Genomic DNA, 13,427 nt, shown 5'->3' with positions numbered 1-13,427 from the left:
GAACACTGACAACTACACCCCATGAGAATGAGTCTCCCTTCTCTTGGTTGTTCAAATAGACTGTTGTGTTGTTTGTTTGAACAAGCATGGACTTTGTCTTGAAAGATTGAAGAGATGACTTTTGAGCTAGATGGACAGCTCTCAATTACTACAGGCTGATTTGATAGGATTTCTCCTTTATTGACCATGTCCCTTGAACTTAAAGATGATCCATGTATGTGTCCCATTTTTGGAGGGGACTGCTGTATGCATTGGGAAAGATTGATGAAAAAGAACTAATTTGTGCAGACTCTGAACGGCACTTCAAATGGATAAATGTAAGTCTCTCCTTTGATGGATACACAATTGCAACTAGGGTGTCTTACACCGCACACAAATAATGTATTCTTTGAATGGTGAGGCAGTTGACTTTTTCATGATGATGCAGACTCAATTTGGCAAAGAAAACCTGAAACTTAATAGAAATCAATTCTGATTTCATAGTTTTTAATCAATCATTCATCTAGCTACGGGTAGATATCGTTCTGAGATAGTATGGGTCAATCGTCATGTTTATGTTTAGGGATTTTATAAAGCGCAAAGCTGCCCAGGGGCTTCCCAGCACTGAGGACAGGACGATACAAGGGGGATCGGAGGGATATCAGGGGAACAGCCATGTCTTTAATTTTTTCCTGAAACTTATTTCACCCGTGAGCAATATCAATTCTTTGGGCATGGAGTTCCACAACCTTGGCACTAGTTGCGAAAACGATCTTCCTCCCCATCTGGATCTCTTTATCCTTGTGGTCTTGATGAGACGATCTGAGGAAGATCTTAAAGATCTTTCGGGCGGATATGGGGTGATGAGTGCTCGGAGAAGGACTGGACCCTTGCAGTTCATGGCTTTGTGGGCTATGCATAACAATTTAAATTTGATCCTGGCATGGATCGGCAGCCAGTGGAGTAGTCTCAGTGCTGCTTTCCCAGATTCTTGCTTTGGTATACCTCTGAGTATCCTGGCTGCTACGTATTGAACCACCTTTAGTTTGTTCACCACATATTTGGGTGATCCCAGATAAAGGGAGTTCCCATAATCCAATCGTATGACAACCAAGGAATGTATAATCTGTTCAGGGATAAGACCTAGAATTTTACGAAGCATACGTAGTACTCCAAAGCAAGTGGCAGCCAATTTCCTTGCTTGTGTTTCCATGGAGAGATTGTGGTCCAGCCACATTCCCAGATTCTTTATAGAGTTTTTGTGGGTGGGAGGACATTCCAGTCCTTTTGGCCAGCTAATGGTGACTCATGCACAGCGTTATTTTCCAGGACCATCAGTTCTGTTTTGTAGCCATTCAGTTTTAACCTACAACTGGTCATCCATTTTGCTACTTTTTCCATACAAGGAAACACTTTGTTATAGTTTGATGTAGGACCTTCTGCCACTGAGACTACCAGTTGGGTATCATCTGCATAGGATACGAATGATAAACCGAATTCCTGCCCAATCTCCACCAGTGGTTGCATGTAGAGATTGAATAGTGTGGGACTAAGGGCGGAGCACTGTGGGACTCCGCATGCGATCTCTAGAGCATTTGAGAGATGTCCGCATTCCGTTATCTGGAAGGACCTGTCTTTTATGAATGACACTATCCAGCTACGGGCGATATCCTGAATACCTGCTTTCTCCAGCCTGTGAATCAGTGTTTTATGAACCACCGTATCAAAAGCTGCACTACGGTCGAGCAGCAGGATTGCATCAGTACCCCCCTGATCGAGAAATCCCTTGAGTTCCTCCGTGACCATCAGCAAAGCTGACTCAGTGCTGTGCAGTGGTCTGAACCCCATTTGGGTCTGGTGTAGCACCTTGTTCTCTTCTAGGAACCAGGACGAGTGGTTGACGTGTTTTTCAGCAATTTTTCCTAGAAAGGGTAGACGTGAGTTCCCTGGGTTTTTTGGGTCTAGGTGTGGTTTCTTTAGTAAGGGCCGGACGATAGCATGTTTGCCTTTTTTTGGGACTCTCCCTTAAGTGAGAGATAATGTTAACAGCTCTGTGGAGATGGTCAGAGTGGAGTTCCCGCCCTGTAATAGGACATGTGGGGGCACTGGATCTTAGGGAGAGCCTGATTTAATGTGTCACAGAATCATGCTTCTGGTTTCCTTGCTTAGTGCCAGACAATGCCCTAATATGGGTCCTGCGACCTGAGCCGGGGGTTCCATGGTTTCAATAGGGAGGTCTGGGCTATTTGTGTTCTCTTGTATAGAGTTATAGATGCTTTCTATTTTGTTTTTGAAGACGACTGCAAGTTCATTGCATCTCTCCTTTGATGATGTTTGCGGGGGAACTTCTTGCTCAATGGATGTGAGGGATCTGACCACCTTGAAAATTCTCTGGGGGAGTGGATGGCAGAATTTTTTTTTTCCTCAAAGTGCCCGGCTTTGGCTTATTTAATTTCATCATGGCAAGTCTGATGGCTTTCTTATATTGGTCCTTGGTAGTCAGGTCATATGATTTCCGCCAGTTCCTTTCGATTTATTTGCATGCTTTTTTCACGGAGGTAAGATGGTTGTTAAACCATGCTGCTTTTCTCTGTATGCGGTTGGACTCTGTCCTCTCTTTCTGACTCCAATTTTCTGCTGCTTGGTTGAGCCATTCGGCCCAAAGCATGTCTGCGTCCTCTAAATTCACCGTCAAGACCGGGATTTGTGTTCTAGGGAATTGATCATGCTGTCCAGTATGAGTTTAAGCCACTTCCTACCTGCCTTCATAGCGCTGCCCCCTATAGTTTATGGATGTGTTTTGGCCAGTATGAAAGGGATAAAGAAATGGTCTAACCAGGGGACTGGTATAGGTGTGTATGCCTTTAGTTTGGAATCGTTGGATTTAAAGAAAGTCACTGCTTAAAAGGTGGCACTCCATCAGGCGCAGATATTTGCTGACCTACTCCTACTAACTAAGGCTTTCTCTGATGGTATCCCTGCATCTGACGGAGCTGCTGTTGTTGTTGCTACCAGTGAGGGGTTTGAACCTTCTGAAGAACGTGTCCTTAGTAATTTGGTGTGCAGCGCTTCTACACTCTTTCTTCTTTAAATGACCTACAGCCTTCAAAGTCATCATTTTTCACTTCATTTTATTCATTTCATCATCTGTGTGCAAGGCAAATAAAAATCTTCTGAAAATAGAAGGGTCAGGATTTGCTGTTGTACTTACTTCTGATCTAAGCTATAAGTATCAGCCGCTAAACTGATGACCTGGTTGGAGACAAGCATTCATTCCAGAAGGACTTCTTGGAAATTTTACCCGTCTTCCCTTGGCAGCCTCTCTGTGAACCTTTGAAAAGAATCCGATAGGTCCCTAGAACCCCTAGACTGGGCAACCTTACGGGGTTTTTCCCATGTCATCGATGTAAAGCCTGCAAAAGTAGCTCCAAGGTCACGACTTATAAAATACCTGGCAGAGCTGAATGTACGAGAATTACCAAATTTCTAACATGTACCATACCTTATTGTGTGTACTGTTTAGAGTGTCCCTTCAAACTTCTTTATGTTAGCAGCAAAATACACCCCGTGAAACGCAGGATTCTGGAACATGCGAGGGCCATAGAACACAATGACCCAAACTATCCAGTTTGCGAGGCATTTTGCCGAAGAACATCAAAGTGATCGCCGCCTTCTTCGATTTTTCTGTCTGGATCACGTTCCGATTCAAGACCGTGGAGGGGATAGGGAAATCTGGATACACAAACTTGAATCAAGTTTCATTATAGACCTTCAAACTAGGACTCCGCTAGGCCTTAACACCGATGAGGAGCCAGCAATTCATTTGGGTTAACTGCATGAATCTGTCCCCCTCTTCCCTCTGCAATCTGAGATAATACACAAATAAAACCACTACTCGCAGATCCCTAAATTCCCATTTCTTTTTCTCCTCATGAAGAAGTACCACCAACTGTATAAATCTTTGAAAAATCTAAATACCTTTCTGATTAAACATATACCTCACCTTGATTAAGTTTGCACAGCCCATCCAGGACTTAATTAATAATTCTTTTTACTTTCATTCCCTCATCTCCTTTCTGTGGATTGATTTTCTCCAGATCATTTATAAAGAGATATGTCACTGTATTTGAGATGAATTATTATCAACACTGCCTTGATCGCATAGTTATGAGTACAAAAAATTCAGAACAAAGTTTATGTATACATATAAGTTATATTGTGAGTGTTGTAGGTTCTGACACTGTGTACAGATATAGTTTTTCTAAGATTAAATAGAATATAGGTTATGTGCAAATATGTAAAGGAAACGCCCATCCAGGGCTTAATTAATTAATCTTTGCTTTCCTTTTATTTATTGGCCAAACAATGAATTGAATTGGTCTTCTTTAAGTAGTGCATATAGGAACATTGCACATTATAAGATGGCTTGCATGGAATTGAATGGATTTCAAGTGCATCTTCCATGTTAATGAATTAACCGGAAATGACGTAATTTCTCTACCTAAGTTGTTTGTAACTTTATTATTTAAATGGTGAACAATGTTTGACGTGTTGTGACAGTTCTGGAAAGGCGCGAAGCCGAAACGCTTCCTGTCTGGTATACGGTAATAAAACCTGTATAAAGCTCTGCCACAAGAGTGCAGTCTATTCTTTTGCTTTGTGCGAGGGAAGCTGAGCTTTATAGAGATAGATATATATATATATACATATATATATATATTTTATTTCCTTCAACCCCATGTGACCACCTTACCCTCTTTTATAAAGGATACTGGTGATTTTATGAAACAAAATTACAAGATGTGACATGGCGACCGGGTTTTTTGTTAAATTGACATAGCCCCCCTGTATACCAGTATCCAACACTCGCAGGGTTTAGAGGCAGTCAAGTACTTTCTCAATTCCCGTGCCATAAACCTACATGATCATAATTGCATGCTGCTTCAAATGATAGAGTTGTGCCGGAACAATAATCTATTTTTCTTCAATAAGATTCTATATAAACAACTAAGAGGTGTTGCAATGGGAGCTTGTTTTTCTCCCACCTATGCCTGCCTTTTGGTGGGCTGGTGGGAGGAACACATCCTCAGGGTAACCCATAGACATGCTTGGGACACGCATATCAAATACTATGGCTGATACATTGATGATATTTTCATTATATGGGATGGCACTGAGTTTGAAGCAACCCATTTCATCAATTCCATCAATGACAATAACATGAATTTACAATTTACAGCAACCGTTAGTACTCCGAGGGTAGAATTTCTAGATGTCGGGGTGTATGTTTGGGAAGATGGTCTGGCCCCTAACCTCCATAGGAAGTCCACCGCTGGCAATTCTACATTACATGCCACTAGTGCCCACCATCCCCACCTTATCCACAGCATAACTTACGGAGAATTTCTTCGGTTACGGCGCATATGCAGCCGGGATTCCGATTTAGTGTATTGTCAAAACGAAGCTATGAACCGTTTTTTTGTCCCGTGGCTATCGACTAATGCAGATGGCCTTGGAGAAGGCCACTTCCCACAGTCGTGAACTATCTCTAACAACTAGGAAAGAACAGGATGTACAACTCTTGAGAGGAACCCCTTTGACTGAGAAACAACCTATTAGACTTATTACCACATTCTGTAAACAGGACAAGACCATTCGTAAAATAATATACAAGCATTGGCCCATTGTCCTTACAGATTTAACGTTGCAATTTCTGTTACCTGATCTCCCTGCCATTACAATCAGGAGGGCACACTCTATGAGGGATGCTTTGGTGAAATCTAGTCCTGAACCTACTGTGAATGTTACCTGGTTATCTAAATTTGGCTTTTTTACATGTGCCTCCTGTCGGGCTTACAAATTTGGAATCAATATGTCTGAGTATTGCACAGCTTTTTGCCGAATTCCGGTCCAAATGGAGCACATTATACTTGTCGGACAGAGTTTGCGGTATATGTGCTTGAGTGCACATGCCATTTAAAATATATAGGGAGCACAAAATTACCTGTTTTCAATCGAATATTGCAACATTTGCAAGCAATTGTCAACTCGGATCCCAATTACCCGGTTGCCCGACATTTCAAAGCCATACATGCTAACAGAGTTGATGATTTGAAATATTCTGAATATTCCTATTGGTATAAAATGTTACAACACTGATCCATAATCATCTCACTCAAACATACAAACATCCATGATGCCCTTTTACCTTAAAAACGTGCTTGTCTATTTTGCCATCATACCAATTAAACATCATTTGCATGCTTTTATTATGCTAATAAATTACTTTTTTACCAATGGTGTTAAGTTCATTTCCAAAATGTCTTCTTTTGTAACATCTTTAACGATATATCCACTTTGGTATGGTGAACTATATGAAAGTATTGCTGGTTCATCGGATGCAGGGATTTCGTCAGGAGATCGACTTTTATCCGGTGAACGGCGCCTGCCTGGAGAACGCCGTGTACCAGGAGAAGGACGTCGCCCTGGAGAAGGCCCTCTGCCAGGAGATCGCGATCTGGAGCGGCTTCCACTTCGAGATGGTGAGTTGGAAGCAGAACCTTTTTTCTTGTTCTTAAAAGTAGATATAGCCTGAAAGAAAAAAGGTATAGAAAACATTTCAAATACTTTGAGTTTTGAAGAATTAGCTTGCTTTTATAACAATTGATCAAGGCCTCACTTTTGAATTCCCTTGGCGCTGACCGTTTTAGAAATAAATTAGCAAAATGACAGTTTGTTAACGATTATTGACAAGACATAGCATAAAGGAACTTAATTTAAATTATTACTTAAGATATGGAGTCAATCTTGTTTTTTAGGTTGCAGTCAGTTACAATATCCAAATCATACCAGTAATAATAATTCCAGAAGGTTGATATGAGATAACCTTTCCTCTGGAGACCAAAGACCCTTGATCTCCAGATCCCCCATGTTAGACCTGGCATCATTGGCGTGAGTCTCCCTTCCATTTTGAAGGATTGCCTCCTCTGTTTTGATATATTTTTGCTGGTTATATGCTTTAGGCACTGTGCCACTGCTATTCAGTGCCACAGTGCAAGTGCCCCCGATGTTAAAATGATGTACTAATTGGTGATTCCATGAGTGGGTTATTTGATTTACCTGTCAGACCCTAGTACAGTGCAACATGTGTGCCCGAATTTGTAAATCAAATGCTGCAGGTGGGCTTGCATCACTGGTTGTGCCACCCACAGATGCAGCTTGTAAAGTGTGTCTCAGGCCTGCCATTGCAAGACCTGTGTGCAGTCTAGCACTGCCATGTCGAATTGGCAAGTGCACCCACTTGCCAGTGCCTAAAGGTTCCCTTTGCTTCATATCAGACACCCCTATGGTAGGCCCAAGGGAAGGGTGCTTTGTAAGTATAAGGTAGGACATGCTCTGATGTGTGTAGCATGTCCTAATAGTGAACTGCAGCCATTTTCGTTTTTCACTATTGCAAGGCTACCTATTCTCCATAGGCAAGAATGGGCAGTTAGATTATTACATTCTTATAATCCTAACTGACTGGGGGAACATGGTAGAAATTCGAATTTAGTATGCCTGAACTCAGAGTAATAAAATACATCTTTTAGTAAAGTTGGTTTAAATGTTCTGTGTTTGAAAATACCACTTTTAGAAAGTAGGTCACTTGGTGTCTGAAGAGCAGGTGGTCTCCAATGCATTCTTCCCAGTTGTTGCCGCTGACAAGACAGAGAGCCATTGCAAAGTGGCTCAAGTTTCCTTTGAGTGGGGGTGGGGTCTCTGGTACTCTTCAAGTAGCTGTGAGGCCAGCCATTCCTGTTGATTGTCTGTTAGGCAATGATTTGGAAAGCTCCCCTTGGGTTAAGGTGGAGAATAAGGGTCATTTAGAGATGCTGGATCTGCCTGAGTGGGCGTGTGTGACCACTCGGTCTATGGCTGCTAAGGGTCTTCAAGAGACCCTGGAGCCTGAAAGTATGGCCCAGGGACCAGCCTTAAAGAGAAGAGGTAGGGGGCGCGGGAAACTAGGCCCCATTGTTCCCACGGTCCAGGAGGAGGCAGACCTTGAAGGGGATGCCCTTGAACCTACAGGGGAGCAAGTCTCTGAACTAGGGAACCTACCTGAGCTGACCCATTGGCAGCAAGAAGGGGGTCCCTCCAGGGAGGAATTTTATTTTGTGAAGAGCAGCAGAAGTGCCCTTCTCTTGTGGGTAACAGGCCACAAACCGGGCAGCAGGTGATCAGTCTGGATCACATTGGATCTACTGGAAGAACGGTCTCCTGTATAGCGAGCCTAAGGTTGCTGAGCCTGGGTCAGCCCATGTGCTGGTGGTACCCCAGAGCTTCAGAGCCTTCCTACTAGGTATGGCTCATGATGTTCCTTTAGGTGGTCATCTGGGACAGGACAAGACCTTTGAAAGGCTTGTTGTGAGAAGTTGGCCTGGTATATGATGCTCACTAGTTCTAGTGATCACCTTGTACCATGCCAAGCAACCCTTATGATGATTGGTTGTAAGTCAACCTTATAGACCAGCTATCCTAGGGGTAGCATGGACAAAGCAGTCTTAGGCTAAACTCTGTAAAGGCATGTGAAGCAAGCTGTTTTACCATATACACTCTCCTTGAATATCAAATTAAAGGACACCACACAGATATATATTGAAAATATATATATATTTATTTACTACAAGTACCCCCTATACTCTTTATGAGCACAGAAGCAAATGCGTTAAAACAAAACAGTGTTTAAATATACAAAAGTTGCACAATATGGATAGGCCCTGGTGGCCCCTAAAACCATATACTAAATTAGTGGTATAAGAACTGCTATACGAACAGTGGTAAGGCCTAGGGCCTTCAGAATCGCTGGGACTACAAGGAGCAGTTAATGACCAGGAGGCCCACGGAGCGCGTGTGCAGTGTTGGAAGTTACACGTGGGCCCCCATAGACTTTCAATGGGTGCGTAAAAAGTACTAAGTTACAGCAAAGGGAACCTTCCGGATGACCTAGAACCTAGCAACTTGGAACATAGACACTAGAGGTGTATTGCTACACAGGAACACCGGAGTGCCAGAGTTACCTCACCCACAGGAAGCGGGTGCATAGGGCTCAAAGTGTGTCGGGTTTCGTCGCGCTGTTCTATGGAGCCTGAAGATGAAGATGCTGCAGGCGGGTCGTCGAGGAGAGTTCCGGTGGATCCAAGGATGGATCTGAAGAAGTGAAGACCTGAAAGCAGAGGGGACAATGTTCAAAGCCACTAGCCAGTGACTACCGTGGAACCAGGAGGGAACCAGGCGATGTCGGGTGCTAACAGGTGAAGAAGTGAAGATTGTCTCTGCAGCCACGTGGACACGAAGAGGTCAGCGACGTCCAGGAGTCGATCACGAGCTGTCCCACGACGGCTCTAGCTGATGGCGGTGTCGGCTTCTTGATCGGAGCAAACAGGCCTTGGCTAATGCAAGCCACGCAGGAAACGATGCAAGTTCTTACTCTGACCAGCAAGGTCAGATGGGCTGCTCCTTTTTACAGGAGCAAGGGCCAGTCTGGAGCAACCAGACCAGCGGTGTTGATTGTAGATTTCGTCGCCACGATGGCCACTAGCCGACGGGCCAGTAACCGGGACGACGCGTCGAGTGGCAAAATGCAAAAGGGCCCCACGCAGATCGTGGAGATGCTGGGGGGCTGACCTTCGGTGCAGATGCTGCTCGGTGGTGGGGCTTCTCAAACCCCAAAGCACAGCGTTGAGGATGCCTCGGGTGCTGCGCAGTCAGCTTCTCGGGGGTCTTTCAAGATGGCCGGTCCCACGTCTCTCGATGCCTCCACGGGTCTCTTCTTTTCAGGGACTGTGGATCGGGCTTGGAGATGTCTGGGAATCCAGGTCTTGTCGGGCTCTGGGCTCGGGCGGGAGGCGGCGGCAAAGCAGACGTCGAGTTGCTGGATGGTGCCTGTATTCACAGGGTGGTCACTCCTTGGCCACAAGGGAGATGCTCTTGAGTCTTCTGTGCAGCAGAATGTCGAAGTCCAGTTTTCTTCTTAGTTGCAAGTCGAGTTCAGGATGATCTGAAGTCTTAGGACACAGCTCCTACTCTTAAACCAAATCTAGGCCCCGGATCAACTACTAGGTCCCTCCTCTGGGTGGGACCAGGAAGGGGGGCGGTTACACCCCCTTTCCTTTGTCCAGTTTCGCGCCAGGACTGGGGCTGGAGAGTCCCAGCACCGGTTTGAACTGGCATATGCACAGTGACACCTTGTGTGCCCCAGGCATGTCTCATTCTATTCAGCCCTCCCTAACCCACTACACAAAATCCTGTCTGGGGTGGTGCAAGCAAATCCCCTGACAGGAAACCCTTTGTCCAAGCCTCCCAAGCAGGAAGGACTGCCAGCAGCAGGAGGTCAGACTTGTATCTGTGGTAGCAGCATCCATTTTGTGATGCTGAGGCTCGTGTTTAACTTTACCCGGGTTTCAGGTTAGGTACATGTCGTGTCCCTCTAGAAGGGTGGAATGATACCCCCGTCGCCAGAATTGGCGAGGGGGTAGTATTCCAATTCGTATGACACCTTACTCGACATGTTTTGATAAAGCCAAACCAAAGATAGCATTTAACCGCGAGGTTCATAATGCACTTAAGAGTATATGGTATGGCAATATCATGAAACAGCTGAAGGACATTGTTCCGAAAGCTGCAGACAGGCTCAGCTCATGCCAGAGCACCATCTCACATGAAACCAAGCACTCTGCCTTCAGGATTGTCGAGGCCTTCTATAGGAGTGACTTATAGGGTAACATGTGTCCATATATGTTAGATATAGATATACTATACCTAAGTAAGAGGTGATTACACCAACTTACCTCAGCTGAGTGATCAGCCAGTTGTGTCAAATAGCTAGGCCAGGCCAGGGGTGGCACAATACATGCTGCAGCCCCTGGTAGGCCTTGGATACACCTATGCCCTGGGTACCTAGGGTACACTGTTACAGGGGCCTATAAGGTGAACCAGTTCCAATTGGTAATGCACCTAGAGTGCATTGGTATTAATTTAGAGAGAGAACAGCAGGCTGTGGGTCTGATTAGCAGGCCCACAGCCACATTAAGTCAGAAACCAGTGAAGCAAAAAGCAAAAATTTGGGGTGACCATAGGATAGCAGACCCTACTCTCCTACACTTGTCTCCCACTTTTATTGGCCCCAGACGCGGAAGAGTTCAGATACTCAATGTAGGACCTGTCAAACTTGCCAGGGAAGTGGGAAAAGTGGAAGGTAGTACAAGGCTCCTATCCAACCTTTCCCTGTAGTCAGTACCCCCTTTGAACGGGTGGGCATTGACATTGTGGGGCCACTGGACCCCAAGACAGCCATGGGCACCAGGTTTATCTTGGTCTTGGTGGACCATGCCACCTGGTACCCAGAAGCCATTCCGCTCAGGACAGTGACGGCCCCCGTTGTGGGACGTGCACTGATGGGGATCTTCTCCCGTGTGGGGTTCCCCAGAGAGGTGGTGTCTGACCGAGTTACAAACTTCATTTCTAATTATATGAAGTCTCTGTGGAAGGAGTGTGGTGTTACCTATAAGTTCATAACTCCTTACCACCCACAAGCTAATGGGCTGGTTGAAAGATTCACCCGGACCCTCAAAGGCATGATCATGGGGCTTGAGGAACCAATGAGGCATAAGTGGGACGTCCTCTTGCCATGCCTTTTGTTTGCCTACAGTGAGGTGCCACCAAAGTCCCTAGGGTTCAGCCACTTTGAGCTTTTGTATGGACACCCGGTAAGAGGACCTTTGCATTCGGTCAAGGAAGGCTGGGAGCAATCTCCCAGTTAACATCCCCAGGATGTATATAGTTACATGCTGGCCTTCAGGAACCAGACTCGGTGATTCAGAGATCTCGCTCAGGCGAATCTGGAAGCCAGCCAGGAGGAAATGAAGCGGTAGTACGATCAGAATGCCACTCTGATTGAGCTTAAACCTGGACAGAAAGTTTGGGCCATGGCCCATGTGGAGCGTTGTGCGCTCCAGGACAGGTGGGCCGGTCCATATGAGATGGTGGAGCGCAAGAGTGATGTCACCTATCTGCTAAACTTGCGGTCTCCCAGGAACCCCTTGCGGGTCCTGCATGTTAACCGCCTGAAGCCCCACTTAGAAAGGTCCGAAGTGGGCATGCTCCTAGCGACAGATGATGGAGTGGAGGAGGAGACAGAGCTTCGTCCTGACCTCCTGTCTGCAACAGAGCAAGATGGGTCAGTGGATGGTGTCAGCCTCTCTGCCACACTGACCCCTGATCAGCAGCAAGATTGTCACCAACTGTTGGGGCAATTCTCTGATCTATTTTCCTTGGTTCCTGGTGTCACAGAGCGGGGCGTCCATGATGTGGACACTGGAGACAGTCCTCCTGTGAAGCACAAGGCTTACAGAGTGACTGACATGGTTAGGGCTTACATTAAGGAGGAAATCTCCAAAAGGTTTGCTTTAGGGGTAATGGAGTCCTCAAACAGTCCTTGGGCCAGCCCAGTGGTCTTGGTCCCAGAAAGAACATCTGCACCACCTCTGGGAAGTGTTGATGGCACTGTGAAAGGCAGGCCTCACGATCAAGGCGAGTAAGTGCCAGATCGGCAGGGTTCCGTGGTGTACTTGGGTCACCAGGTAGGGAGCGGCCAGGTGGCGCCCCTGCAACCAAAGATTGATACCATCCTGGCACTGGAACCCCCAAAAACTCAGACACAGGTGAGAGCCTTTTTAGGACTCACGGGGTACTACAGGAGGTTTGTCAAGGGGTATGGCAACATTGTTGCACCCTTGACTGAGCTGACTTCCAGGAAGCAGCCCAAGAAAGTGAACTGGACTGACACCTGTCAGAAGGCTTTTGACGCCCTGAAGACTGCCATGTGCAGAGCACCCGTGCTTCAGGCGCCCAACTTCTCAAAATAATTCATTGTTCAGACAGACGCTTCAGAGCATGGTTTGGGGGCTGTTCTATCATAGATTAATCAAGAGGGCCTAGACCAACCTGTAGCATTCATCAGTAGGAGGTTACGTCCACGGGAACAGAGGTGGAATGCAATTGAGCTTGGGGCATTTTCTATGGTCTGGGCACTGAAGAAGTTGAGACCATACTTGTTTGGGACACACTTCCTGGTTCAGACCGACCACAGGCCCCTGAGATGGCTAATGCAGATGAGGGGTGAGAACCCAAAGTTGTTGAGGTGGTCCATTTCCCTACAGGGTATGGACTTCGCGCTGGAACACAGCCCTGGAACAGAACACGCCAACGCTGATGGTCTGCCCAGATTGTTCCGCCTTAGTGTAGAGAACTCCCAAGGGGAAGTGTAGTTCTCCCCACATTTCAGCTGGAGGGGACACGTGTTAGACCTGGCATCATTGGCGTGAGTCTCCCTTCCATTTTGACGGATTGCCTCCTCTGTTTTGATATGTTTTTGCTGGTTATATGCTTTGGGCACTGTGCCACAGTGTCAC

The 13,427-nt window shown here is 45.9% G+C and overlaps 1 protein-coding gene across 2 annotated transcripts in view; it reads right to left on the bottom strand.

Annotated features, from left to right (window-relative positions):
- The window catches only part of LBR (lamin B receptor), a 616,153-nt gene that overhangs the window by 480,322 nt on the left and 122,404 nt on the right, over positions 1-13,427 (bottom strand). For both annotated transcript variants that reach the window (XM_078647525.1, XM_078647524.1), the window contains exon 3: positions 6,274-6,570. In XM_078647525.1, coding sequence (XP_078503651.1) covers positions 6,274-6,570 — 297 coding nt within the window. The remainder of the gene's footprint in view (positions 1-6,273; positions 6,571-13,427) is intronic.

The sequence above is a fragment of the Lissotriton helveticus genome, chromosome 6 (genome assembly GCF_964261635.1).
Source record: "Lissotriton helveticus chromosome 6, aLisHel1.1, whole genome shotgun sequence".
Lineage (NCBI taxonomy): Eukaryota > Metazoa > Chordata > Amphibia > Caudata > Salamandridae > Lissotriton > Lissotriton helveticus.
The sequence above is the reverse complement of the archived record's forward strand: the minus strand, read 5'-3'. Positions and strand labels throughout refer to the sequence as shown.